At 36.3% G+C, this 26,793-nt stretch overlaps 3 protein-coding genes across 6 annotated transcripts; 2 read left to right on the forward strand and 1 right to left on the reverse strand.

Moving 5' to 3' along the window:
- Nucleotides 1-1,114: 1,114 nt before the first annotated feature.
- LOC149692843 (cytochrome P450 18a1-like) lies at nucleotides 1,115-2,725 on the reverse strand. Its single transcript, XM_089868786.1, has 4 exons — nucleotides 2,469-2,725; nucleotides 1,916-2,037; nucleotides 1,695-1,766; nucleotides 1,115-1,647 (listed from the first exon to the last, which is right to left on the reverse strand). The coding sequence occupies exons 1-4, from the start codon at nucleotides 2,723-2,725 to the stop codon at nucleotides 1,115-1,117; spliced, it is 984 nt and encodes a 327-aa protein (XP_089724912.1).
- Nucleotides 2,726-5,435: 2,710 nt separating this feature from the next.
- Nucleotides 5,436-7,715, forward strand: LOC149692844 (uncharacterized). Of its 4 annotated transcripts, XM_089868768.1 has the most exons (9): nucleotides 5,436-5,468; nucleotides 5,533-5,572; nucleotides 5,657-6,212; nucleotides 6,289-6,453; nucleotides 6,521-6,689; nucleotides 6,770-6,987; nucleotides 7,050-7,141; nucleotides 7,255-7,369; nucleotides 7,431-7,585. In XM_089868768.1, the coding sequence occupies exons 4-9, from the start codon at nucleotides 6,442-6,444 to the stop codon at nucleotides 7,446-7,448; spliced, it is 624 nt and encodes a 207-aa protein (XP_089724894.1). In that variant the 5' UTR covers nucleotides 5,436-5,468; nucleotides 5,533-5,572; nucleotides 5,657-6,212; nucleotides 6,289-6,441; the 3' UTR covers nucleotides 7,449-7,585. The 4 variants fall into 4 exon arrangements, with proteins under 4 accessions (XP_089724894.1, XP_089724891.1, XP_089724893.1 ...); XM_089868765.1 differs by having other exon boundaries at nucleotides 7,050-7,369; nucleotides 7,431-7,715; XM_089868767.1 differs by having other exon boundaries at nucleotides 6,875-6,987; nucleotides 7,050-7,369; nucleotides 7,431-7,715.
- Nucleotides 7,716-11,009: 3,294 nt separating this feature from the next.
- On the forward strand, nucleotides 11,010-18,888 carry LOC149692845 (cytochrome P450 2B15-like). Its single transcript, XM_089868769.1, has 7 exons — nucleotides 11,010-11,863; nucleotides 12,307-12,425; nucleotides 14,256-14,557; nucleotides 15,504-15,613; nucleotides 15,881-16,136; nucleotides 16,200-16,384; nucleotides 16,752-18,888. Exons 3-7 carry the CDS (start codon nucleotides 14,271-14,273, stop codon nucleotides 16,931-16,933), a joined length of 1,020 nt encoding a protein of 339 aa, XP_089724895.1. The 5' UTR covers nucleotides 11,010-11,863; nucleotides 12,307-12,425; nucleotides 14,256-14,270; the 3' UTR covers nucleotides 16,934-18,888.
- The last annotated feature ends 7,905 nt before the right edge of the window (nucleotides 18,889-26,793 follow it).

Below are 26,793 nucleotides of genomic sequence, written 5' to 3' on the forward strand. Positions count from 1 at the left end.
CTTCAATCTATATCTATATAAATCAAAGTCCTGACTGACTGACTGACTGACTGACTGACTGACAGACTGACTGATAATCAACGCCCAGCCCAAACCGCTTGCCCTAGAAGGCTGAAAATTTGCAGGAACGTTACTCATAAGTAGTAGGCGCGTACTAAGAAAGATTTTTCCAATCCGACCCCATCTTAAAAAATGGCGCCCAGAAATGTAAAATATATTTTCTATGCAATTAAGTACGCGCGTTTCAACCGATTTCACAAATATTTAGTACACTGGTTTGCTTTAACCTTGAGACGGGCTGAATGGTCTTTCGGGTTAGATTTTTCGCCATCTTTTAAAATGGCGCCCAGAAATGTAAGAAAATATTCTTTATGTAATAAAGTCCGCGCGTTTCAACCGATTTCACAAATATTTAGTACAATGGTTTCCTTTAACCTATAGACGGGCTGAAAGGTCTTTTGGGTTCGATTTGTTGCCATCTTTTTAAATGGCGGCCAAAAACTTAAAACCCCTTCTTTATGGAATAATGTCCGCGTGAAAGTAATAAAAAATATCCCGATGGGCTGACGGACTGTGCCGAGTGCCTTCGCTCCTAGGGTGCTACAAAAATATTAGTCATCAGTAGAATCTACACATTCTTTATATCATTTTAGATGGAAGTTATAATTACACGCGAGCGATGCCGCGGGTAACGGCTAGTACTTAATAAAAATCAATCAATGCTTAAACTACAGTATTTAAAACCGAAAAGAATAGTTACCAGCGTCCTTCGTTGACCGGAAAGGAACAGACAAATCGCATGGTCTCCCAAAAGACAGCTTGCGTGTAGGGCATTAGGGAACTGTCACTCCACTCGGGCAGCCTCTCTTCGAAGACAGTGTTCGAAATCTCTTCATAGACCTTGTTCTGGACGTCCGGGTACTGGACCATCATCATGAACATCCATTCCAAAGATATTCGTGTCGTATCGGTGCCCGCCATTATCAAAACCAATGAGTTACTCAATAGATTCCCTCCTGTGAATGAGGATGAAACGTTACCTTCATACTAAAGAGGTCCTTGGGAGGCTCGCTGACCAACAACTCTCTCCCTTGCAAGCCTCCGAAGGGACTCTTTAAGATAAGGGCCTCCTTTCCTTCGGTTTGAGAATTAAGAGAGACTGAGTACTTGAGTGTGACTGCATAGGCTTATCCTTCATTTGTTGGAAGTAACTGTTGATGTAATCTTTTTTCATATACGATTCGGGTTTGTTCTCGTGCCATGAAACCTCTTGACTGCATTGATTATCGTTAAAGTTATTATAGTTCTTATTTACAATTTTGTTAGTAAATAAAGATTGGTATACTGACTCTAAGATTTTCATTAGTTCGTGTATGCTTTGCAATCCAGTTTTGGCTTTCATATTGAATAAGGGTGCGAAGATCGCAGAGAAGGGGAGAAGATTCCTGAGGAAATTTACAACAACGTAACTCAAAATTTCCAACTGATACCTCTTGATAGCCCTCGCCACTTGGCTCCCCTCTTCAAAAGTGCTGCCTGTGATCATCTTGAAGATGAAGTTGTTGGTTTCGTACATCATTGCATCACGCACTCTGACTGGTTGACCATCGGACGTCCTCAGTTTGTCGACAAAGCTTATCACGAACTCTGATATGTTCTTGGCCGAAAAGCATCACCGTCCGTCTTGCCCATACCCAACTCTCCCAGTGAGCGCAAGAGAGATTGTCGCTGTTCTTTATATTCTGCGCCACTCATCTCACTCATGGCTAAGGTAAAAGGATTTTAAAATACATTGCAGGGTATTTCATTGAGACTGACAGTGTGATACAGAAAGGTGTTTCAAAAATTGGAAGAGGACAAGTTGTCCTAGTGCGCCATTCAAATAAAGCATTTATCTTAAGTAATATATATTTACTGGGAGCATTGAGAAGAAGTGTCAAATTTGGAGGTCTTCCGGCGAAGTTCTCCTTGTTCAAAGCTTCGTGTATCGAATGGAAGTCATTCAAGACGATGAAAAGTTTGTGCCCAAAGTACAAACTGAAACGAATTAAATTGCCCAAAATTTTGATTTTGCACGCTTTTTTAAATTATTTTTAACATGTATTTCATGCAGTTGAAAAGAACAAAAAAGAAAATGAGAACTGCATGACCCTACTTGTTTGAGAAAATGACTAAGTAAGCGGATTTCTAAAATATGTAAAATTTGTATCTGACAAATAGAAGAGTAGAAGTCATCGTATTGGGGTACTTCCTAATTCCATCAAAACATTTTGGGTGGAAGAAGAACAGAGAAGAAGATCGAAAATAAATTTTCCCAACACGAGAAGAGTGTTCCACATTGCTTCTCCGTTAACTAAACCCTCCTTTGCCTACATACGAAACATCAATATTTATAGATCTTGGGCGTCTTTTCCATACACGTTCCATTGAAGTTAAACGAGGAGAGACCATATTAAGGCCGTACTTACCTAAAGATGTTTCCGTATTTCTTTGCCACTTTTTGAAAGTACAGATGTCGGCTATTCAACAAATAGTGCAAGTGTCCCACGATGGGCCAACTGAATGGACCCGGGGGTAAATTGTACTTCTTGGAATGAAACTTTTGAAACCGTTTCTGTAGGATAAACCAAAGGAGGAGGCTAACGGCGAAAAGTAAGGTCAGTTGAACGCAGATGCCAAACTCCGAGGGAATCGTGTTGAAAACGGACTCCATTGATATTGCCATGTAGTCGAGAAGATTCTAACGCACGCTCAATGCCTGCCCTAGAGCCCTCCACCATTTCATTGTAAAACAAGTCTAAAAATTAGATCGTTAGCTAAAATCTATCTTCTTGGAAATATAAGATTAGCTGAATAAACAAGGCAATTAAGTAACACAGAGAGAAGTTCAATTGAAATGTGGAATGCATTTTTATTAGGTAGTTGTTAGTAGACAAATTTTCATGGCTTTATCTTAATTACTGCGTATATTCCAAAGTACAGCACATACAGTGAGAAATGGATTCATTGGCTCCCTGATATTGAATAAAGAAATATTAAAAATAAAAATTACTCGGAAAAAAAGATATAAAGGCAAAAATCATTGTACAGCACGATAGGCTACACAGTGTCTAAAATATAAGAGTGAGCGGCTCTTAAAATTGAGAAATTACTGCCAAATTTAATACTTGCGGCATACAGTGACCACGACACTTTGCCATGTCCAGTTTAGCATACATTTTTTTCTCTTTTCGTAAATCGTAGAAATAGTAAAAATGTGCAGGAAATGTAAGCCTACCTGTTCTTTTCCAGAGTTGTGGCGATTGATAGCTACAATGGATGGAAGCTCTACACCCTTTCCCTCTTGAAACTGGCAAATTAACAGCTATATGATTAGCCACGGCAGGAGTTCATAATAACCCGAAGTACGAAACTGGTTAAAAAGCCCGTAACAACAAAGTTTCGCCGTAAAGCTCAGCGGATTCATACACCGCTTAACTCCCAAAGAAATAGTTACCCCATTTTTTAGCGCCCACGCGCATTAACTTACACACTTCCGGTTTAGCACTATTTTTATCTTGTGATTTTGAGAGCGAAAATGGCTCACGTCTGCTTCTGTCGGAACGTTGTAAATTAAGCCTTGGCTAAGAAGTTGGCTTTTAGTCGGGGTTTCTAGTTTTCTACAAAACATTTAAACGATCGTCAATGATGTTTTGTTGTGATATGTGTGAGTGAGAATTCCGTGGTTAAATTAGAACGGTTTGGACAAATTTATTCGCAGTATCTTTAATATAAGAATTGCAACGTGTTTCTACGTCCACCATATCGCCATTTTTCTTTTCGACGGAGATCCCAGCCAACGGAAGTTTTGGAACGAAAACCAAGGAGCATAGATACCACTACGATATACTGTAAGGTTGTATGTCCATAAACAGGCTAATCCTTTCTATGCGCAACGACAGAATCTTGTTGTTCGCGATTTTTACCATTAGCTTTGTGGCCAGTTTCATACTCCCCCCCCAAAGGGGGGTTATTATGAACTCCTCCTGGCCACGGTTATATTTGAAAGAATTGCAACGCTATATAGAAAACTGTGGTTGCTAAAGTCATGTCTATACATGTCATGCCGAAAACATAAGTTTTGAAATAATTATTTATTATGTTATTTATGATAAAACCAGCCAACATTATTTTTGCCAAATCAATATAACGCCTAGAAGTAGTTACGCGTTACTGCCACATATGTCAGAAATTCCCACGTATTCTACCTCGAACATTCATAATTGCGGAAAAGTGGTCAATCGTTAGGTTATTTCCCAACTGGAAGGAATAAATAGCAAGCCTGTTGTTAAACTCCACCCCTTCTAGAGGCGCGATTGATTACAGTTATTATCCAAAACACTAGAGTGATCAGACTGGCGTAAAGTAATTTCTTGACACGCATTTACTTCTATCAGAAGTTTATGACTTTTCATCCTGGGAAGTATTGGACTCTAACCATATCTGGAACCATCTCTGTTAGCCAACTTCTTATTAGGTCCGATCACCGCGCCACCTACGGCGCTTCTCTCATTTTGTGCTGGTAGGCTAATTTGCGCGCCAGCAGCGGGCAAGAAACGAAACTTTAAGGTGTGTCCTGTGGTTTGAGGTAACGAATCAGAAACGGTGACAAGAACAGCTGTTTTAATAGACTGCTAGAAATTCTAGTGTGGGGTCCTAGGCCCACGGATTGTAATGGATTTTCAGAGAGTTCTAGCCAGACGGCTTTTCAACGATTGGCGCTGAAGTAATTTTTAACACGCCCCACAGTTTGAGTGCCACAGCCTCTCGGCGTGGGATTTTTTTCAGTAGACTGGATCGTTTTCCTAGTGGGGAGGAAACTTTCCACCCTTTTTTACGAATGCCATAGGCAATTTTGACTTGCAGGGATGGATACTATATAAAGCCTTAGTGTCCAATACTTCCCACGATAAGAAGTCATTAACATCTGCTTCTATATCGAGTCAAGCTTCAAGATTTCCATAATATTACGCAATTTGATTTTATATTCCAGACGCATTGTTCGTGAGAGTGCAATTAATCGGCAACTACCAAATCAAGAGCGTTGATAGCGCTCAACTTTCGCAAGTATCATACTAGCTTAAAACTGTCATCCACAAAGTTTTACTTTCAAGACCAATTTTTAAAATTGTTATTTTTAGTACCGTAAAATCTCTGTTTTTTCATGTTTTTTATGTTTGGCTCATAAGTTATGAGCCAAACAAAAAACAGAGCTTTTATTTGTGTTGATGTTTGAATTTTTATACGCTTGTTAGAAAGCCACTTAAGTTTTTCCGCTGTCTCTGTTATTTGGGAACAATCAAAAATCTATCAACAACAGTCTACAGCCTTTGAGGGTTTTGGATTACACTTGCTAGGAATTAATTGGACTTCAAAATGGCGATGAATCAATTTGAATTTATGGGAAATGATCGATATTTCAAATACAGGTAGAATTTGTATTTTGAAATCTTAAACGTAATCGTCGATTTGGAAAATAATTTGTTTTGAAAGGTACGCCCAAGAGACTTCCGTAAACGTGACAACACTGGAGGTTAGTTCATAAACATTCACTCACCATGGTTTAGGATGAAATTCTTTTTCTTGATGGCAAATAAACTTCAATATTTCTTGTCAGGAAACGTGGGAGATGGAGAGCCTCGCGTCAGTGTACAAAATCATGGCGGATTATTTAAAACGATCCCTCAACATAAAGTATTTTTCATACTTATTGAAATTAGATTCAAGTAATTGGGTCAAACGAGAAATAATTGTAGTTAGGACACTAGTTGTCACTCGTTGAGTCAAATGAGTTCAGGAATAATCCAGAATTTGACTATTATTCGACTGTTTCGACTATAGTACATTTAAACGTATGAAACTGGCCACTATTCGATATTTTTCACGATAAAAAGAATTTTTGTTTTTTCTTTAAATATTCGATTAATTAAACCGGGTTTCGTATTGAAATAGTAGGCCTATATTTCAATACCTTTAGTTTGTAGAAACGTTTCCACAAAAATAGTCTTCTTCGTATAATTTGGAATGTTGACTAACTTTTTGGACAGTTATAAACTTCTGTTAATAACATATTGTACTTTAAGATGATCTTTGGTTTTAGGACAGTTTACGAAGGACATAAAGTGACCTATTTTAACCTTTCTAAAGTATCCACTGCGCCAGAATTTTTCAACGTAAGTGAAAAAGAAATTGGACAAAATTTAAGTCTACAGTTGAAAAAATTATTAATAGCTCTTGTTCTTGCCTAAGAATGAAAATTTTATCATGATAGCCATGCAACGCTCATTTTTCGATGGCCGACAGGAATAATTCAGTTCGTCTCCGGTTTTCCTCACGGCCAAGGCGCTTATAGTGTCCGCGGCCCCGAAGAAAGTCACATCAACCTCCTTATCTTTCTTAAATATGGACGCTTATGTAAACTTTTTTCATATACAATTCCCTCAATGTCAAATTCATTTAATTACATTCCTGGTTCAATTAGGTGATGATTTTAATGGTGTCAACCTTGGTTCTTCTGTCACTTGTGCTCGTCATTCACTCCACCGTTACAAAGAAATACAAATCGTTGCCCATCAAGAAATTTGTCAAGCAGCTTGCCGAAGAAACCCTGCAAAATGTCTGGGAGAACGCGTCACTCTTGTGCGCCGAACGTAAGCTATTATTTGCAGAGATTGTTTTCCTATAACGGCAGATGGCTGACGCTTTAGTGAAGCCTGATTTTTTGCCGTAGCAATTCCCTTCGTTTTGCCCCACATTACTTGTCGTCTGCTCGTTTCATTGTGGCTAATCGGAGTGACATTCATTCTGTTTTTCTTGGGTTGCTTCTTGCGCACAGAGTTCACGACGGAAAGCTACAATTGCATCGACTCACTCTCGGACTTGGTCAAATCGGGAATTGCACCTACAATGCTCGAAGCTACCGGAACTCTCGGCTATCTAAAATATTTGGTAAATAGGTGTTGTCGTGTTTAGTCTTTCATTCTATTGATGTCATTGCCGCGTATCTATAGGCAACCCAGGATAAGGTTGTTAAAGAATGGTTAGACGCACTGGATCAGGAGGAACTCTTCGGTTCTCGAACGGATTATATGAAGCTTGATGGGTACATTCCGATTATTTCTGGGGGGAAATCTCTAATCGCAGCGGACCCCTACTTGACTTGGCTAATGGGAGAATTCTTGTCATCTGATCAAGAGAGTAAAATGTTCTTGGCAGAAAACGGAGGCCTTTACTTTTCGCAGCAAGACGTTGGCTTCGACTACTCGCACTTCATTTTGAACACCTCTTGGTTGAGAAGCTCACCGCAAGTGCACGAGAACCTCCAACTGATGTCGGTATATTTTTCTTACAGTAAATCGGTCAAAACGCTTGCTCAATGCTTTGTATTACAGCCTAGTACCAATTTTTGAAACGCAAGTTTTCAAGTATCTGCATTTTGAAGAGCATTACTTAATTGAACAAGTCAAGTGGAAGAAACCGTTGAAAAGCACGACTGATTTGGACCTGAGTAGCGTCAGCGTTCCTTTCTACTTGCATCTAACATTGTTATCAGGAACAGTAGCCGCCGTCATAACTGAAATATTCTTCAAACGATTTGCTTAAAAGCTCAAAATTTAATATGTGACGACACAAAATCAAAATTCTCGAAAATACAATTTACATATTTCGCTTCTAAATGTCGTTACGTAATTTTAAATCTACCCTAACTATAGGCAGAAGTCCATTAAATTAGCATAGGGGTTTGGAACTCACCTCTCTTGTGTAGCAATACTGAAGAAGGCCGACACATACGCCACCTCGCGATAACATTTCTCAGGTCTCCGGTTTAGGTGCCTTTTCTAGCATAGCATCGGGGGAAGGGATGGGGCTGTGAATTTGGGAACAGTCAAGGTCATTCGGTTTTTTATGATTCTTCATAAACCTATTGAAATAGAAAATATTAAAAAAAACAACAACAATTTAACGACCGTGACCGTTACTTTTTTATCCTTTTTATAAAGAAAGCGTGCTATATAGTGGAACTACCCTTTTTCCGGTCCCTTTAGAGATCCAACGTTCATTGGCTGAAGAATTAAGTCACGCCCTGCTCACGTGAAGATAGACTTCCAAGAGAAGAGCTAGAGATTTCTTACGGTGTTAGGAAAGGTGGGAAAACTAACCCCTATCTATGGAGTTAGAAGGAGTTCTTACCCCAGCAGAGACGTACGCTATGCCGGCTATTGTAAATGTTTAATTCCTAGGTTAATTTAATGGACTTCTGATTATATTTATTCAATTATTTAAGAAAAACCTCTTAAGTGGGTAGATGCCTTCGCCTCGACTCGGAGAGGTTTACTATGGTTTCCCAACTTGTTATATTGTTTTCTTCGCTCCAAAGCCCGCGAAATTTACATTATCTTTCTAACCTCTCTCTCCGGTCGTCCTTCACTTATAAACGAGGCAGGTAGTTCTCTCTCCCTCCCTCTCTCTCTACCAGCGGCCGGTAATCTAGCCTAATTACCAGTGGCCGGTAATCTAGCCTAATTACCAGCGGCCGGTAATCTAGCCTAATTACCGGCGTTCGGTAATCTAGCTTAATTACCAGCGGTCGGTAATCTATATCAAAATATGTTCTTGGAATTTCGAAATGAAACAAAGCTTTTTTATGGCTTCACGTGAAGCTACTAAAAGAATCGAAATGCCGAAACATATTTCTCATGTTTTCATTCGTTTTATTTTTTACTCAGAAAAAAGAAAATATTAAGGTTTTGAAAGATTTATTTACATGACAGCACAAGGTAAAAACAAGAAGGGAGTGTGAATAAAGAAGTAGAAGGTGTAAGTTTTCGCTAAGGCACATGTTTTGCATCTCAACAGTTCTTTAAATAAGCTATAAGCATAAGCATATCATACCACAAAAAATAACCGTTTCTACCCAAATTGAGGGAAACACAAGAGAAAACTTTTTATTCTAAACCAACTTCTATTTATTGAAGCCGAGGTGAATGGGACCTCCTAGAATTTAGTAATAATCTAATCTCGTATCGTTGGTAAATGTACGTATTAAATAATGTCTGTAATCAGAAAAAAATTCGGATAAGCTTTATAATTTTTTTTCCTCGTAAACACTATTTAACCTTGATAAATGAAAACTAGAGTCATTAACTCCTTTTACGGCAAAACTAATAATTTCTACTTTAGTAGTTTACTAATGTGTTTAAAATCATTTCATCATACTAAAAATATTTGGGTATAGTTTTAATCTCTGGTACAATCCTTTTATTGAAACTTTATCTGTTAATGTTTCATCTATATTAGTGATGGATTGTAAGGTGCACATTCTGAAATATTAATGAAAAATACTTGATAAAGCTGATTTTCGTTTTAAGCTCGGATCAAACATGTTTGATTTTCTCGCAAGCTTTTTTCTTTCTCGCAACAATCAGGTGATAGTAATAGCCAATAGGGGTGTTGGATTTGTGAAAAGGCGCAAAATTCGCCAAGCCTAGCAAGAAACTTAATGAGAGCTAGTTTAAGACCGACGCGAGAATTGCCTACACACGGTTTTGCAGTTCATCTTCCTATTTAGTATGTACAGTACTAAGCCTTTGACAGCGCCTCATCAGGCGTCGTTTTACAAGAATCTATGACGTTTCACCTACGTCACTTAGGACCATGGATCATATGAACTTCTCATACAATAAAGAGTAATAATTTTTACTGTGACCGGCGTTGGCCATGAACATTTTTCCGAAAACTCCCTTTTTTTAGTACACATGGGGGTTAAAATTGTTTCCTCTTCTGAAGTTGAGACGTAATGAGAAGAGAGGGTGGAATAGTTTTTAAAACGTATTGACGTCACTATAACTGTATCGGATCAAATTTTCCAAAATTCGGTTTTAAAAAGATTTACTAACCTCTGCCTGTATCTATTTGGTGAAATCCTAAAAAAAAAACATGCAAAAAATACTCGTACAAAGAATTTAAATTTATAACCGAACTCCTTGTTTGTACTTCTTCTGAATTTTTACTAACTTCTGATTCGAGGTTGAATCATTTTCTAGCAGAAAAGTAAACATAAAACAAAATTAGAGAATTTCTCATTATCAGAGACCTTGCAGAACTTAATTCATTTAGCCTTCGATATCCTCCGCTACATGTAATAGTAGTTTTCATTTATCTGACATTACCCTTCAGCGACTAACATGGAAAATCTAAGTCTAGAGAGGCTTAAATCTATTGACACGAACGACGTTATAATTTTAGTGGTTTCGTTCGTAATTTGTTACGTTTTAAATGTTGTTTACAAGCTATATAAAAATCCTCTACCGCCCGGACCGTGGGGTTGGCCTGTGGTCGGTTACAGATATCATTTTGGTAATGAACCGCATAAACATTTTAAAGAATTAACAAAAAATTATGGATCTGTTATTGGGTAAATATGTCACTTTTTATTTTCAAACGCGATATTTCTTTTATATTACATTTCCTCTGAATAAATAATAATTATATTAAATATGAAATATTACTTTTCCTGGGACACTTAGTTCCCGAACTACATTTGAATTAGATAATATACTTGTTTATATTTTAAAAAGTGGTTTGTTTGATTGTTTAAGCACAGTCACAATTCGTTACAACGGATCTATGTAAGGAGAACGTTGAGCATAGCAAATTCCCTACCCATCCTCGACTACTTCGAATGTTTTGATGGGAGTGGCTTATAATTTCAAAACTTGCGCTCGCCATCTATCGGCCTTAATCCTTATTCTCTAATATTTTGGGCTTTAAATATGGATACTGTATATGGCAAGTAAATAATTTACAAATGTACTAAAATAATAATTTTAGTACAAAGCAAGAAAAACCGGATACTTAAAAAACATCAATTAAATATATTCTTAACTTTAAAACCAATTCCACTAACTCGTGAGTTATATTGCATTGTTGTCCGCTTTGCTTTTTTACCACTGCTGCAGTTTCCGAAAAAAAATTTAACAGGGAAAATAGATATAAGAATAAAATTTTTGACCACTAGAAGTCTCTATACACAAACTCCAACTATGGGTGGAGCTAAAATATAAGCAGACGAAATTTCTCAATGAAGTATGCGAGGAAGGTACCAGAGGCTAAAACTAAGATCCGACGTTCTTAATACATAAATCAGTTTTTGGTTACACTAGAAGATAGTTACACTAGAAAAATAAGCCTATTAAGACCATTTACATTTTAGCTTGAAGAATTAGGCGTCGTTTTATTGAATGTGAAAGTTGTAAAACTGGTTAGTTTCTGAAAACGCTACATTACTATACGGGTGGGTGGAAGAATATTTAGTTTTCCAATCTTTTAAAGCATTCTGGTGAAGTCGGATAGCTTTCGTTTTCTAAACGCGTTTTTTTCCGCAAAACTGAGATTTTTTAGATACGAAAGTATTTTTTGTCGTTTAGCAAAATAATTTTTATAAGCTAGAAAGAAAAAACTTTCATGCGTCGTAATTCTATTTGGTTTTTGATGATAATTGGTCTTACAGAGTTAATATTGGAGCTCATTATCAAGTAATATTGAACGATTACGATACCGTGACTGAAGTCTATCGAAAGGATGAAGCACTCGGTAGAATAAGCGAATCATTTTACAATTTTAATGATTATAAACGTAAGTGATCTTCATTCAATCAAGAAGTGCCCTTTTAAGGCAAGTCTATTATTAAGTGATGAGCTAACATTAGGTCAGTATCCAAAAAAGGCTGGTAACCTTCGCCCCCGATCAATCTAGATACTTCTGCTAAAGCGTTGCTGTAATAATGTGAAAAGGAAATACAATCACTAGCAGAACAATTTAATTGGTAATCACAATACTTCTACTTGATGTCACTTCAAATCTGTTCCGTAAAAATCTAAACTCTGGTTTAGCGTATCTCGTTAAACAAGGGGTTTTAAACACGTGCTCATAAGACTGGTGATCAATCATCAAGGTCTTTGAATAATTGTTTTTTCTACAATTAAACGTATTACTCATTTTATTTGTGAAATCGGTACAAATTATCACAGCTTAGCACCAACGCATTATAGGAGAAGACCTTGCGCGTAAAACCGATCCATTTTCTGAAAGAGGAAGGTGAACGTGGTTTAATTATGGAAAAAGCAATAATCGTTTTACCCTAAAATTACCGAAGTACGGATCCTAGACGGTCAGACCCACAAATAGAGAATGCAAATATTAGGATGGGACTCCCGAATATCTAACATATTTAGTAGTTCAATTCAATACCTAATTTTCGACTTACAGATTTTGCCACAACGGACGGCCAGGAATGGAAGGAATACCGACACTTCTTTTCATTATTTTTTCGTAACTTATTTCGAACGGACAGCGATGGGTCTCTCAGCTTGCAAACTATTATTTCCGTTAGTATTTATCAAGGATGATTTTTACTCTAAGGATTGTTGGCACACCCAGATATGAGTTTTAATACAATATTCACGATTGTCCTGTCATTCCTTCCTTGCCAGCTCGACAGCACACACATTTTTACTGCTCAACCCGTTTTTCTCGACAACTTACCTGACATTAACTAAAGGCTTTGATTTGAACAGATTAGTATATTAATATATTAATATATGAGCTGGATTTAAGTCAATTTCTCCTGAAACTCACATATATTTATAAACAAATTTATATTATAAGAGCAAGTTCTTACTGTTTCGAGTTGATAATTTTCAATAGTCCCTTCCAAAAAGTTTGACTGCCTTGTGCATCTTGTTGTTTAAGTTCTTCGCGCATACGCACTATTAGCTAAAAAACGTCATATCTAGGTTGTGAACTAGGCTATGCAGGGAAACTACTTCCTGTTTGTAGGAAGAACTGAACTGACTCAGACTTAGAACATTTTTTCAAAACTTTTTGGAAGGGGCTATTCATATTTAATCCGAAATTTCAGCAAAACCGGTCAAACATTAAGAGGTGTTCCATGTTTATGAATTTACGATAACACACGTGTATACTATTACGTTATCCGAATGTTCATTGTTTACAGGTTTGAGTTCAGACATATCTTCTACTAGCCGTTCCCCGCGGCGTCGCTCGCGTGTAATTATAACTTCCATCTAAAATGATATAAAGAATGTGTAGATTTTACTGATGACTAATATTTTTGTAGCACCCAAGGAGCTAAGGCACTCGGCACAGTCCGTCAGCCCGTCGGGATGTTTTTTATTACTTTTCACGCGGACATTATTCCATAAAGATGGGTTTTTAAGTTTTTGGCCGCCATTTAAAAAGATGGCAACAAATCGAACCCAAAATACCATTCAGCCCGTCTATAGGTTAAAGGAAACCATTGTACTAAATATTTGTGAAATCGGTTAATACGCGCGGACTTTATTGCATAGAGAATATTTTCTTACATTTCTGGGCGCCATTTTAAAAGATAGCCAAAAATCGAACCCGAAAGACCATTCAGCCCGTCTATAGGTTAAAGCAAACCAGTGTACTAAATATTTGTGAAATCGGTTGAAACGCGTGTACTTAATTGCATAGAGAATATTTTTTACATTTCTGGGCGCCATTTTTTAAGATGGCGGCGGATTGGGAAAATCTTTCTTAGTACGCGCCTACTACTTATGAGTAACGTTCCTGCAAATTTTCAGCCTTCTAGGGCAAGCGGTTTGGGCTGGGCGTTGATTATCAGTCAGTCTGTCATTCAGTCAGTCAGTCAGTCAGGACTTTGATTTATATAGATATAGATTTTGAAACATCAATGAAATAGTTATTTTTTTAAATATCAAATCAACACAAAATTACGATTTCCCCTTTACCTATTAGATGCCGTTTTGAGCAACTAAGACCAAAAGTACATCGATTTAAAACAAAAAGTACACCTCATTAATAGTTCCCTGCCTTAGGCTGCACATGATGCTGGCGATACAAACGTTAATTTCTGGTTCTAGAGCTAGTATCTGCTACTTTATGAGCCTATTCACGGCTTGTTCCCTGTACAACGGTCGGAAAGGTAATCATACGCAGAGGGGGGTCGAACTCGAAACTATTCTGGGATAAAGGAGGGCTTACTCATATTACACGGCTCCAGCAAGTTTAAACGAAAGTGCACTTTTTGTTTTTATATCTATACACTTTTGCTAAGACCCATATTTTTTCGTCTGCTTTTAATCCTTAGTGTTAAAATAATATGACAATTAATTGATTATAACGAAGCAAAATAATATTCTGCATTCTAGGATGAAATCGAACACATGCTGGAAAATTTAAAGAACAACCGGAAGGAAGAATCAGTCAATATACGAGTTTTGTTAAGAGAGGGTACCAACAATTCGCTGTTTAAAATAATTTTCAACAAAACATTGCCTCCTGATGATCCCATTATTTCGGCTATGGCCGTGCAACAGGCTTTATTGCTCGACTCAGGATCGATAACCGACTGGTCAATGGCCTTCCCCAAATTTCGTTGGTTCACTAGGAGATTTTTAGATAAACAGAAAAAGCTGAACAAAACGTCCAAAATCGTCGAAAATTTTATAGAGTTCGTAATTTTGTTAAATAACTTCCGTTTCTTTTATATTTCCCAGGCAGACTTTTACTATATTACTCAACAGGGCATACAACATGATGAATATTTCAAATTGGATTCATGTATATGAATACAAGCAATTATGTTTAATTGCACGTCCTTACGAAGTTGACAACAGAGGGCTCTTAAATCCTATTGAATTTGAATAAGCGCGTCAGGTGGTACTATTCGTCCAATCTCATACCACCTAACCCATGGTTGTACCCGCGTTAACAAATGGTAATGCGTAGCACGTGCCCTCACGCGTCTACCGACAGCAATTTATCGCCAAATGTCCCGTAAAGAAAAATTCGTCTGTAATGGTTCGGGATATTTTTTAGCCAAGGCTTAGTGTTAGACAGACTTCATAAACACTAGCAGAGTGATATCTACAAAAGCTAACTTAACAGATCGTTTATGAATCTTTAATGAGAGAGAGGCTAAAAAATAATGAAATTCAACTCACTTTTTTTAATTTAGTCAGATTTTCTCCCTTATCGGTGACTGGAGACCTCTACTCCTCAAAAAAATAAAATGGCACGAATTTACTCGGGTTTGGTGAAAAACTTCCAAAATCCGCCGCCACAGCGCTAGTGACAGGCGTGGCTCTAAGCAAACCTAGCTCCCAATTCAGTTGCCTGTCCATGGGTTAGGTGGTCTGAGGTCCAATAATGTTTTATAGCCAGAAGTTGACATCTTCATGGAAATAATTAAAGCGCACGGTCCAGTAAGAAAACTATTTGCTAGTACCTAACAATTTGGAAATATTCATTATTTTATATGATTTCTAATAAAAAATTTCTTGTCGGGGTAAAACTATACCTTTGTGGTATAAAAATATTCCATTAATATACAGAAAATGTAATGCTTTATTGGGGAGAAATAGGTTTTTTATATCACTATAATTTCTCCTCATTAGCAAGGAAATTGAAGATCACAAGAAAACACTTGATCCTGACAATCCAAGAGATTTTATTGACCATGCGCTTTTGAAAGAACGAGAAACTGGAACAAATACTACATTTTCGGGTATGTAATTATTTATTCAACTATGTCTCTAATTCTTAGCTACTGCAACAAGACAACCTTGTTTTGGAAAATGCTATAAGAATTTACGTTTTAAAACTGGCCAATGCGTACGGCTGATACATCTTTCTTAATACTTATTATAATTTATATATGTTTCCCCATAACGCTTTGCCAAAAATGTTTGTGAAATTGTGACAACTTACGAATAAAACCAAACAAGACAATCAGTATGATTTTAATGACCACATTACGCTCTTGTACTTTTAGATGGCACATTGAACAGCAACATTCAGATCATACTATTGGGCGGTACTGACACGACTCGTACCTCGCTGGAATGGGAGTTCATGTTAATGGCCAAGTTTCCCGACGTTCAAGAGAACATTTTTAAAGAAATAAAGGAAGTTTTTGGAGTGGATCAAAAACCAAAATGGGAACAGCGATATTTGTTGCCCTACACAATGGCCACCGTCATCGAGTGCCAACGTTGGAAAACTATAGTTCCCATAAGCACTTCTAGAAGGTTTGAGTTACTTAATTTTCAGCAACTCTTAATTATTTTTGTTATAATCTCTTAATTTTTTAGGACGTTGGGTGACATCACGGTTAAAGGGTACAGGATCCCCAAGGGATCGATTATTGCCGCCAATATTTGGGCAATTCATCACGACGAAAACCATTTTGATAATCCGGCTGAGTTTAATCCGCAACACTATCTGACAAAGGATGGGAAGCTCAATATGAGCGAGAGATTTGTCGCATATTCCTACGGTGATTTAGTTATAACCCAAGATATTAAACTACTTCTATGGACCAGCTCCTTCTTTCGGCAAAGCAAGTCTCGGCTGTGGTTTAGTTTAAACAAATGTCACTAGACGCTCCCATAGTGGAGGGATTGGGTAACCTTAGCAAAGGCTAGTTTAGCTCCGCCATCGTAGACGAGTTCTGATTGATCCAGCCTAGGGCTGAACAATTTTTATAGAGACTCGAGATGAAATGTTAGACTGAAACACGATAACATCAGCCATGACATTGCAAGATGGTCCCTCGGAGTTTTATATTACATTGTGACAGGAGCAGATGATTGTGATTATATAAATAACACGCAAATTAAATGCATGTGTTATTTATCTTGTAGGTAAACGAGACTGTCCTGGAAAGAATCATGCAATGATGGAACTCTTTCTTTTTCTTGTGGCTGTTATTCAGAAGCATAAAATACTTCCACCGGTTGAAGGCGTATCTCTAGAAGGGGATAATTCCCTGGTGACGGGACCGAAAAAACCATACGTTCGATTCGAGCCACGGCATGCCGTTTAATACCTTATTTAGTGAAAATAAATTTTATCAATGTTAGAATTATTTTGTGTTAGTTGAGCAATTATCATAAGCCATAAGCAATGAGCCTACTAAATAGAATTTTTTATAGATTCATGATTTGGTTTAAAAAATACAGCCTATTATTCTATAAAAATACCAAAAATATATCTTAAATATATTCGAGAATGTTGTTTGCTAGTTTTAGTTTTGTTAATTGAACCCTAACAGTAAGGTTAGGTTTTGTTATTTAAACCCCAATTGCATTATAAGTCAGGTTACCGTGGTTACGTTTGGTTATTCGAACCCCAATAGTATAAAGAAAGGTTTGGTTAAATTTTGTTGTCTGAATCCCAATAGTATAAAAATAGGTTAGGTTTGGTTACTTGAACATCAATAGTGTAAGAATGGTAAAAATTACGTCTAATGAGATAAGATTAGGACATGGACGAAAATTATATTGAAAAATACTTGTTAATTCGCTTTCTAGCTGCAGATAGTTGCTAACAGGATATGGGGGAATAAGAGCGAATCAACGCTTTAAAGAGAGACTGAAAACCTGGGGGGGGGACATTAGCCACGTGACAAAAACATCAGTAATGGTGCTTTGGTCCCATTGAACCGAATTCCCATTCGACAGAAGGGGTTTTTTTTTGGGGTCCCATTCGATCGAACGTAGCCAAAGGTGCGATTTTATTATAGTCCCATTGGACCGAAATTCTATTGAACTGGAAGAAGACATACTGTGTGGTTTTGCATTAAATATATTTTTAATTTCAAAACTTATTATTGTTAAAATAAATGTGAGTTGAAAATGTATTACTGCACTCCTCACCTCACCTACCCTAGCCTAACCTAACCTAACCTAACCTAACCAAACGTAACCTAACCTAACCCAACCCAACCTTGTTTGGAGGTAAAAAGATTATTTATATGAGTATTAAAACAATTTATTAGCAATAATAGAAATATTTTGGAAAAGATGTCAGATAATTAATTGGAGAATATTTTGGAAAAGGTGGCAGCTAATTAATAGGAGAATATTTTGGAAAAGGTGGCAGCTAATTAATAGGAAAATCTTTTGGAAAAGGTGGCAGCTAATTAATAGGAGAATATTTTAGAAAAGGTGGTAGCTAATTAAAAGGAGAATATTTTGGAACATGTGGCAGCTAATTAGTAGGAGAATGTTTTGGAAAAGGTTGCAGCTAATTAATAGGAGAATGTTTTGGAAAAGGTGGTAGCTAATTAATAGGAGAATATTTTGAAAAAGGTGGGAGCTATTTAATAGGAAAATCTTTTGGAAAAGGTGGCAGCTAATTAATAAGAGAATGTTTTGGAAAAGGTGGTAGCTATTTAATGGGAGAATATTTTGGAAAAGGTGGTAGCTAATTAAAAGGAGCATATTTTGGAAAAGGTGTCAACGTTTTATTGGAACCAAACCTAACCTAACCTAACCTAACCTAAGCTAACCTAAGCTAACCTAACCTAACCTAAGCTAACCTAAGCTAACCTAACCTAACCTAAGCTAACCTAAGCTAACCTAACCTAACCTAAGCTAACCTAAGCTAACCTAACCTAACCTAACGTAAGCTAACCTAAGCTAACCTAACCTAACCTAAGCTAACCTAACCTAACCTAACCTAAGCTAAGCTAAGCTAAGCTAACCTAACCTAACCTAACCTAAGCTAAGCTAACCTAACCTAACCTAACCTAACCCACCCGAAACCAAAATATTAAAATTTTAATTTCAAATTTAATTTAAAGACATTGATGGAACTACCATTAAGACTGCACTTCATTTTAAGCACAATTTGTTTATTAATTCTATATATCTCTTGCCTTGAAAGGAATGAATGTGAGCGTTTTAATTAGTATCACGAAACATTTACTTTTAATATTATTAACATACCTTTCGGAGATTCGAACCAACAACCAATCGCTTCGCAGTCCAACTTCGTATCCACTACACCACCGAATCGCTGACGGCTACAGTGTTTCAAGTTATATTCATGTATTTTTTAGGGGCATATTCGAACGATTGGGATTTCGGTCCATCGGGAATATAGCCATTGGGCTGGAAATCTAAAATCATTGCGGGATATTCGGTCGAATGGGATTTCGGTCCATTGGGAATTCGGTTGAAAGGAACGATACCGTAATGCTTGGCTTAACGGATTCACACTGGTTTCCTACTCATTTCCTTGGAGAAAACGAGATTGGAGGATTAGAATAGAATCAACGTTGTTTTAAAAAGAGAAGCCGTTGCATTGCTTAAAAATTCATTCAATAGCCTTTAAATTGTTATGTTTAAACCGGATAGATTTAATTTTAGAAGTAGGAATGGGGAACAGTGTAATATGGGCGCGCGTCAAAGTCCCGGTCCTCCTTCCACGGGACAAAGGGGTATGAAAGAAGAGGCGGGTCATAGTGAAACAGGTAAAAAATTACGTATTTTTCGCCATCTCCATCAGCTGCGTCATCAAAACGTAGTTTAAGTGAGCCAATAAGATAATTTAAACTTTTCGTTACGTGTTGGAGAGAGGGGCTCTATACTGGGCTATGAGTGGGACTGAAGTAAATACTTACCGTTCTCCATTCCTGCTTTTAAAATTAAATCTATCCCTGATTTAAATATATAGTATAATAACAACATACCTTTAATAAAATTTAATTTTAGCATTGTCAGGAGCAGATGACAAATGGCATTGTATAAAAAAAGTTTTTCTTATGTTTTATTTTATTTTTTTGCGTGAGCAGCTGCTCTAACAAAGCCTTGTTTGTTTAGATGGCGCTAGCTTCTTATGGGATTTAACTCAGTATTTTTCATAACCACCTCCCTTTTGGAGCTGAAAAGGGGAAAGTAATCTTAAAATTGGTTGTTTTGTAGCTTAGTCATTGCTTAGTATTAGGCTGTATGAGCTGCAATCCGTCCTTTAGCATTGTCACAAGGTGAATAATCTAACATCGAGGTCATATCTCAGACTTTTTACCGTAGCCTCTAGTTCTGAAAGTTGTGACGTTGAGATTTTTTACGTTCCCAACGGAGCTCGTGTGTATGGAGAGAAAAATTTCTAAAAATCTCGGCCAAGACCGAGTACGAACTTTTGAAGCAGCGCTCCACAGCGGTGGAGAGTGAAGTAAAACATGCGGGGCTAATTTTAGTCTGAGGAAGTTCAAGAATGGAGGGTTCATCTATGTGGACGATTTTTGCGTTTTCTACGGCGAAGGCGTATCGTGTAGAGTGCTAATATTTTTTTAAAGACGGTATTTCTTTAAACATACAAAACTCTCAGTGTGAGCAGTCGCAAAATCACAGCGCTCCGATAACAGTGATTTTTTTTCTCTTATCAACCTTCATTTAAAAAATATATGACCAATTATGTCGAATGCTTGTGCGAGCTGTAACTTTCCACTCAATAATGTAAAAGAAATAATACAGTGCTCATCTGAATGTAAAGAGTTTTACCATGCCAAATGTACCAGCATAAAGACAGAAGAAAACCTCAGGAAATTGGGAGCCAAGAAATCAAATTGGAAATGTGAAAATTGCAAACGTAACGACTCTGCAGGCAGCTATAGCGAAGTAAGTCAAACTAAAGACAAAACGGACCCCACCTTAGGCCTTATCATGCAAAAAATAACGGAAATGTCAGAAAAGTTAGATAAGCTAACAACCATTGAAAAAATATGTCGGATATCGAAGACTCAGTTAGCTTCTGTTGCAATAAAATTGATGAATTTACTGCCAATAGTAATGCTATAAGTCAAAACCTGGCTGAAATGAAAGGAGACTTCAATGTCGTTATGGCCAAGAATAAAGAGTTTGATTTCAAAATAAATTCCCTTGAAACTAAAGTCGCCTCCTTGGAATTTCAACAAACCAAGGATTCGATTGAGCTGTCAGGAATTCCTGAAACAACAAGCGAAAACCCTATCTTAATCATACAAGTAATTGGAAACTTTTTAAACATTGAACTCTCGCAGCAAGACATCGTGAAATGCTATCGAAAAACTACGCCCACCTCTAATAGGCCTAAAAAAGTCAGCAACCCTATCATTGTCAAGTTTAGAGATTGCAGCATTCGTGATATGTTTTTTAAGGTAACTAAAGAAAATAGAAATCTCCTGTATTGCATTAACATACACAAAAACTTTAAAAATGAGCGGTTTTTCGTTAATGAAGTGCTTCCTCCGTATACAAAGAATCTATTATATGAAACTAAGAAACTCGCTAAAGAGAAGGGTTTTAAATATACCTGGGTCAATGAAGGGAATGTTTTATTACGAAAAGAAGAAGGCTCAAAAATTTACAAAATTACTAATCTGAGATATTTGAAATCTATATAACATCGCCTAACTAAAATGAAGAGTAGTATAAATGTCCATTCATGACTTCCTTCATCGAAACTTTACCACCAAACGAACTTTACCCTATTATCAATAATTTAGCAACCTGTAAAAAAATAGTTAACACCCACGTAAATGGCTTAAAAATATTTCATACCAATGTTAGAAGTATTGCAAAAAACTTTGATGAGCTATGTCTACTATTAGGAAATTTACAAACCGAATTTGATTTAATCATATTATCCGAATGCTGGCTTGAAGATAAAAATGGTCAGGTTTTCAAAATAAATGGATATAACAACTATTTCACAACTAATTATGCAAATAGAAGTGACGGAGTTATGATTTTTGCTAAAGAAACACTAGATACTAAATGTAAAGAGATTAACATCGGTGGAACAAACTCCATCTACTTAGATTTATCAGGGAAAAATAATAACTCAATATGCTATAGATTTCTCTGTATTTATCGTTCTCCAAATAATGATGTACAGAACTTTCTAGCCGACTTTCATGAAGTACTAGAAGATTTTGATAAACTTAACATAGATAATTTAATTATTTTGGGGGATATAAATATTAATATAGTTGTTACTGAAAATACAAATCAACCAGCTACTTCGGATTACCTAGACATGCTATATCTAAAAGGCTATAAAGCCCTTATCAATAATTACACTAGAATTACCGAACATTCAAAAACATGCCTTGATCATTGCTTTATAAAAAGTAAAAAACATGTAGATTATTGCAGCTCCATTTTACAAACTTATATTACTGATCATTAACCCATTCTTATAAATATTTCGCATGATCGGCCAGGAAATATTATACACCCAGTTCAAAACAATATCAAAAAACGTAACATAAATTACGGTAAACTTAGGATGTTACTAGGGTTTGAAAACTGGTCTGCCATTTGCAACAATACGAATGTAAATGAATCATTCGATAAATTTATTGAATTCTTGGATTTCTATGTTAAACTTGCCACAACGACTAAAATCGAAAGCTACGAGAAAAATACCAAATTTAAATTGTTAAAACCCTGGATGACTCCCGGCCTAGCTAAATCTATAAAAATGCGGGATAAATTAAAAACTAAAAGCCTAAAACAACCCTTCAACGATAGCCTAAGAGCGAAGTATGCCATATATAGAAACAAACTGACAAACTTAATAAAGATATCGAAAAATAACTACTTTAGAAATAAAATAGAGAAATGTAATAAGAATAGTCAAAAAATTTGGCAAATTATAAATGAGGCTACATCAAGAATTAAATCTAAAAATATAATTACCAAAATAGTAGATACGAGTAATACTGAATTAGATGCTCTTAAGTACCCAGAAAAATGCGCAAACTTATTCAACGACTATTTTGTTAATATAGGAAAGAACATGGCCCAAAATATCCTTAAAAATAAGCCATCAAATGGTCTAAATTTAACATCACAAGATGCCTTGATTCCCCATACCATATTTTTAACACCAGTTGATAAACAAGAACTAAGATATAAAATAGCAAAACTAAAAAGTACATCAGCCATTGGATATGACAATTTAAGCGCTACTACTCTAAAAGAAATCGCTGAATATATCACGACTCCCCTACTACATATAATAAACCTAAGTTTTTCAACAGGAACCTACCCTGATTCACTGAAACTAGCTCTCGTTACACCTATCCACAAATCTGGTAGTTATACTAGTATTGGAAATTACAGGCCCATCTCTGTACTGACGCATATGTCTAAGATATTTGAATCGTGCATAAAAGACCGGCTTGTAAATTTCATGGATAAATTCAATATTATTTCCAAAAATCAATATGGCTTTCAAAATGGTCTTAGTACAAATGATCCTCTCTTTAAACTAACAGATATTCTAACAACGTCTTTAGACAATCAAAAAAACGCGTTAGCGATATTCCTAGACTTGGCAAAGGCCTTTGATACCATCTCCCATACCCTATTGATACAAAAATTAGAAAAAATAGGTATCAGGGGCCTACCCCTAGAATTATTTAAAAGTTATCTAGAAAATCGAAAACAAATAGTTCGCCTTAATAATGTTACCAGTAACTCCTCCAGGGTATCCTATGGCGTGCCCCAGGGAACAATACTGGGACCAATACTCTTTTTGATATATATCAATGATTTCTGCAATTCCAATATAGCAGACCATCTATTCTCATTTGCGGATGACACGGTAATGATTTTCGTTGATGATAACTGGGAATCAACATTTAAAAAAGCAAACTTGGGTTTACAATATGCTAACTCAATACTAGATGCAAACTTACTAAGCCTAAATATATCAAAAACAAAATTTATGACCTTTTCAATCAGAAAATATATATTACCTCCTGATCTAATGCTAAAAAAACACCGTTGTAATGGTCAATATTCATTGTGTGCAAACTCATGCACACAAATAGAAAGAGTTACATCAACTAAATATCTTGGATTATATATAGATCAACATCTCAAGTGGGACATTCATGTAAAATCATTGACGAGAACATTACGATATATATCGTATACTATCCTAACTTTGAGTAAATTCTTACAGTTTGAAACACTACGTATGGTATACTTCGCGTTAGTGCAATCAGTCATCAACTATGGTATAATTGCCTGGGGAAACACACACTATTATATCTTACGCCCGCTTATTGTCTTGTTAAATAAAATTTTACGTTTATCCCTACCAGATTTCTCTCCCTGTCCCTACATAAACCATTTGGCTATCCGACAAAATTACTGTATAAAGAATACAAAACTATGACACTTTCTCAATTATATGCTTATGCAGCGCTTGTATATGGCTTTAAATACTTATATCACCAACCTCTCAGACATAATCGAAATACAAGATTTATAGCTTCAAATAATTTAAACTTACCAAAAAAACATACAACTATGGGGCAAAATCACGCGGCATATGTTGCTATAAAATTGTTCAATGATCTAGATATTAAAATTAAATCTATAATTGATATCAACCTCTTTAAAAGAAAAATCAAAAACTGGCTTGAAAGTAAAGAAAATTTAGAACTTCTTATGAAAATATAAAAAAAAGAAAAAAAAATGTGTATGTATGTATGTGTGTTTATATATATATATGTGTGTATATGTGTGTATATATATATGTATATATGTTTATTTATTGTACGCATCCTTTGCTACTGCTCGCACGAAAATTTTAAATTGCTACCTCGTCGTCCACGCACAAGTTATACTAATGTGGACGGCGAAAATCTTCCTACTATAATCAAAGTCAAATCGAAATGTATAATTATAAAGGTTGAAATAAAGAAATACAATACAATACAATACAATAATGGAGAAATTAGAAGCTTTAGCTAACGAGATTAGAGATTAATTAAAATTCGAAATTCATATTATAAACAAGTTGGGAAAACCAAAATATTACCTCTCCGAGTCAAGACGACTACTTACAAACTTATTTACCCAGATATGGAAATGTTTCTTAAGTTAAAATTTATGAAATATTAAAGCAGTTTACAAAGCATAGCAAATATACTGTAAATCAGACGACATTTTACATCCAATAATGATATACTTGTAGACATTAAAATCATCCGATGGGGGAAAAACGGGAAATGAAGAGATAAAACTTTGGAGAGATATTACCTTTACGTGTTTGTAAAGGCCCAATTTTCTACTCCTCAACTGTATGCCCTCTATGTTCAAAGCCATATTCACAACAGGGTTGCCATGTAAACACTATCCTCTCGTTTCAACTATTTTCTTAGTTTGTCAACATGACTGTTAACGTTACATAACACCAAAGCTTATTTGTGGCTACACACACTGAAAGTAAATGCGTACCATAAAAAGCATGAAAACACGAAGCTATTATCCGATTACGATCAGACCTTTCACTGGTCTGGGCTGCGTTCAGCAGAGCTCACCAAAAAAAACAGCGGATTTTGGAAATGTTTACCGGTGAGGTCTGTGGTCATAGCTTTTCTCAGGTCATGGGCGTTTTATAAATGACGCTAGCGCAATAAAGCGTGCAAGGTACCAAGGCTTAACAAAAATTGTATGATAACATATTTATAGAGATAGATAACAACTTTTATAATTAAAATTTGAAACTAGCATATCTCTTAAAATTCTCGCGTGATCAACTGGTTTCACGCCAATTAAATAGCTATAGTCCCATCATAGAGACTATAAACCCCAAGGAGTGGCAGGTCCCCCGCTCTACAAGCGCAAATAATGATGTTGCTCCTAAATTGGTACATGAGAGCTTCCGGCCCGTTTAATTTTGCTTAGCGGAAGTCGCCCTGTACCAGGAAAAAGAGCAACAAGTTTTGGCATTCCTGCCACTCCTTGGGGTTTTAGTCTCTATGGTCCCATAGAGCTATTTGTATTAATTCCTCCATGCTTTTTTCGCCAAGCTGAGAACTACGCCTTTTACGTCACGTTATCCTAAAAGCCGCCTATTTTCTTTGAAGACCGCGCTAGCTCAGCGCTAAGCACCGTGACGTCAAAATTTAAACACAAAATCCCGTTATGTAGGACACTGCTAACAGCGCTGGGCTCTGCTGAACGCGGTCCAGATTTCCACCATGATTATAAAATCTAAGCCTAATTATTTAAAAGTGTATTTAACTTTCGGCTCACTCTGAACCGTTAATGTCTCTGCATTACAGAAACTAAAACCAAACCCAAGCGTTTACTTTTTGGTTCACTAGGCCTATTGACAAATAACAGTTCATTTGACCAACATTGTAGCGTTGCGCTTGTATTCACTTTAGGAAGGATTATGCTATAAACAGATGTAGTATAGCTTAAGTAATATATAAACATCCATTTTAAATAATAATATTAAAACAAATCTTTGGAATATCAAAATGAAATAGAGCTTTAAAGCTACAAAAGTACTAAATGCATCATAATTACGAAAAATATTTCCACATATTCATTTTATATTATGGAAAACGGGAATATTAAGGTTCTGAAGGATTTCTTAACACATCAAAACAAAAACGAACTTCTAACGCAGCGCACTAGTGTAACAACGGACGGACACATATAGACAAACACATAGACTGCTGTTTTACCCTTTCCGTATTAATTTTGAGTTTAGAGACATGATTATCTTAAATATTAAAATAAATATAATTAATATTAAATATTTTCTTCGTTAGTTGTTCGCCTTATTGAGCGTTACATCGTCTTGATAAAGAACAATTAAACATTCTTGAGAGACTTGACTAATATTGGCGTTTAAAATGAAGCATACGCCGGTTGCCTCACCATACTCAAATAGGTAGTATATAATGGTGTCGAACTACAGCTAAAAGCAAGAACAACCGCAATTGCGAAAACCTTCGGTGGACGATCCCACCTTAGGGAGGCTAGACGTTTCTCGTAACCCTAGCTGATCGCCGCGAATGTCTTAAACCCAACGATGACGATGGAGTAGAAGCCAGGTGTGCAGACTGGTGTCCATGTGGGATGGACAAAAACAAAGACCAGA

This window comes from Phalangium opilio, unplaced genomic scaffold (assembly GCF_054372755.1).
Source record: "Phalangium opilio isolate 3A_F unplaced genomic scaffold, DU_Popi_V2 ptg000024l_1, whole genome shotgun sequence".
NCBI lineage: Eukaryota > Metazoa > Arthropoda > Arachnida > Opiliones > Phalangiidae > Phalangium > Phalangium opilio.

Coding starts and splice junctions, on each gene's coding strand:
- LOC149692843 (XM_089868786.1), bottom strand. CDS start 2,725: ATGGCAATATCAATGGAGTCCGTTTTCAACACGATTCCCTCGGAGTTT. Junction 1,767..1,915: donor ACTTCTTCTCAATGCTCCCA/GTAAATATATAT, acceptor CTTTTACCTTAG/CCATGAGTGAGATGAGTGGC. Junction 1,648..1,694: donor GCGCTCACTGGGAGAGTTGG/GTATGGGCAAGA, acceptor AGAACATATCAG/AGTTCGTGATAAGCTTTGTC.
- LOC149692844 (XM_089868765.1), top strand. Junction 6,988..7,049: donor TCGGCTATCTAAAATATTTG/GTAAATAGGTGT, acceptor GCGTATCTATAG/GCAACCCAGGATAAGGTTGT. Junction 7,370..7,430: donor CACGAGAACCTCCAACTGAT/GTCGGTATATTT, acceptor TTTGTATTACAG/CCTAGTACCAATTTTTGAAA.
- LOC149692845 (XM_089868769.1), top strand. CDS start 14,271: ATGCTGGAAAATTTAAAGAACAACCGGAAGGAAGAATCAGTCAATATA. Junction 14,558..15,503: donor ATCGTCGAAAATTTTATAGA/GTTCGTAATTTT, acceptor TCTCCTCATTAG/CAAGGAAATTGAAGATCACA. Junction 15,614..15,880: donor AACAAATACTACATTTTCGG/GTATGTAATTAT, acceptor TTGTACTTTTAG/ATGGCACATTGAACAGCAAC.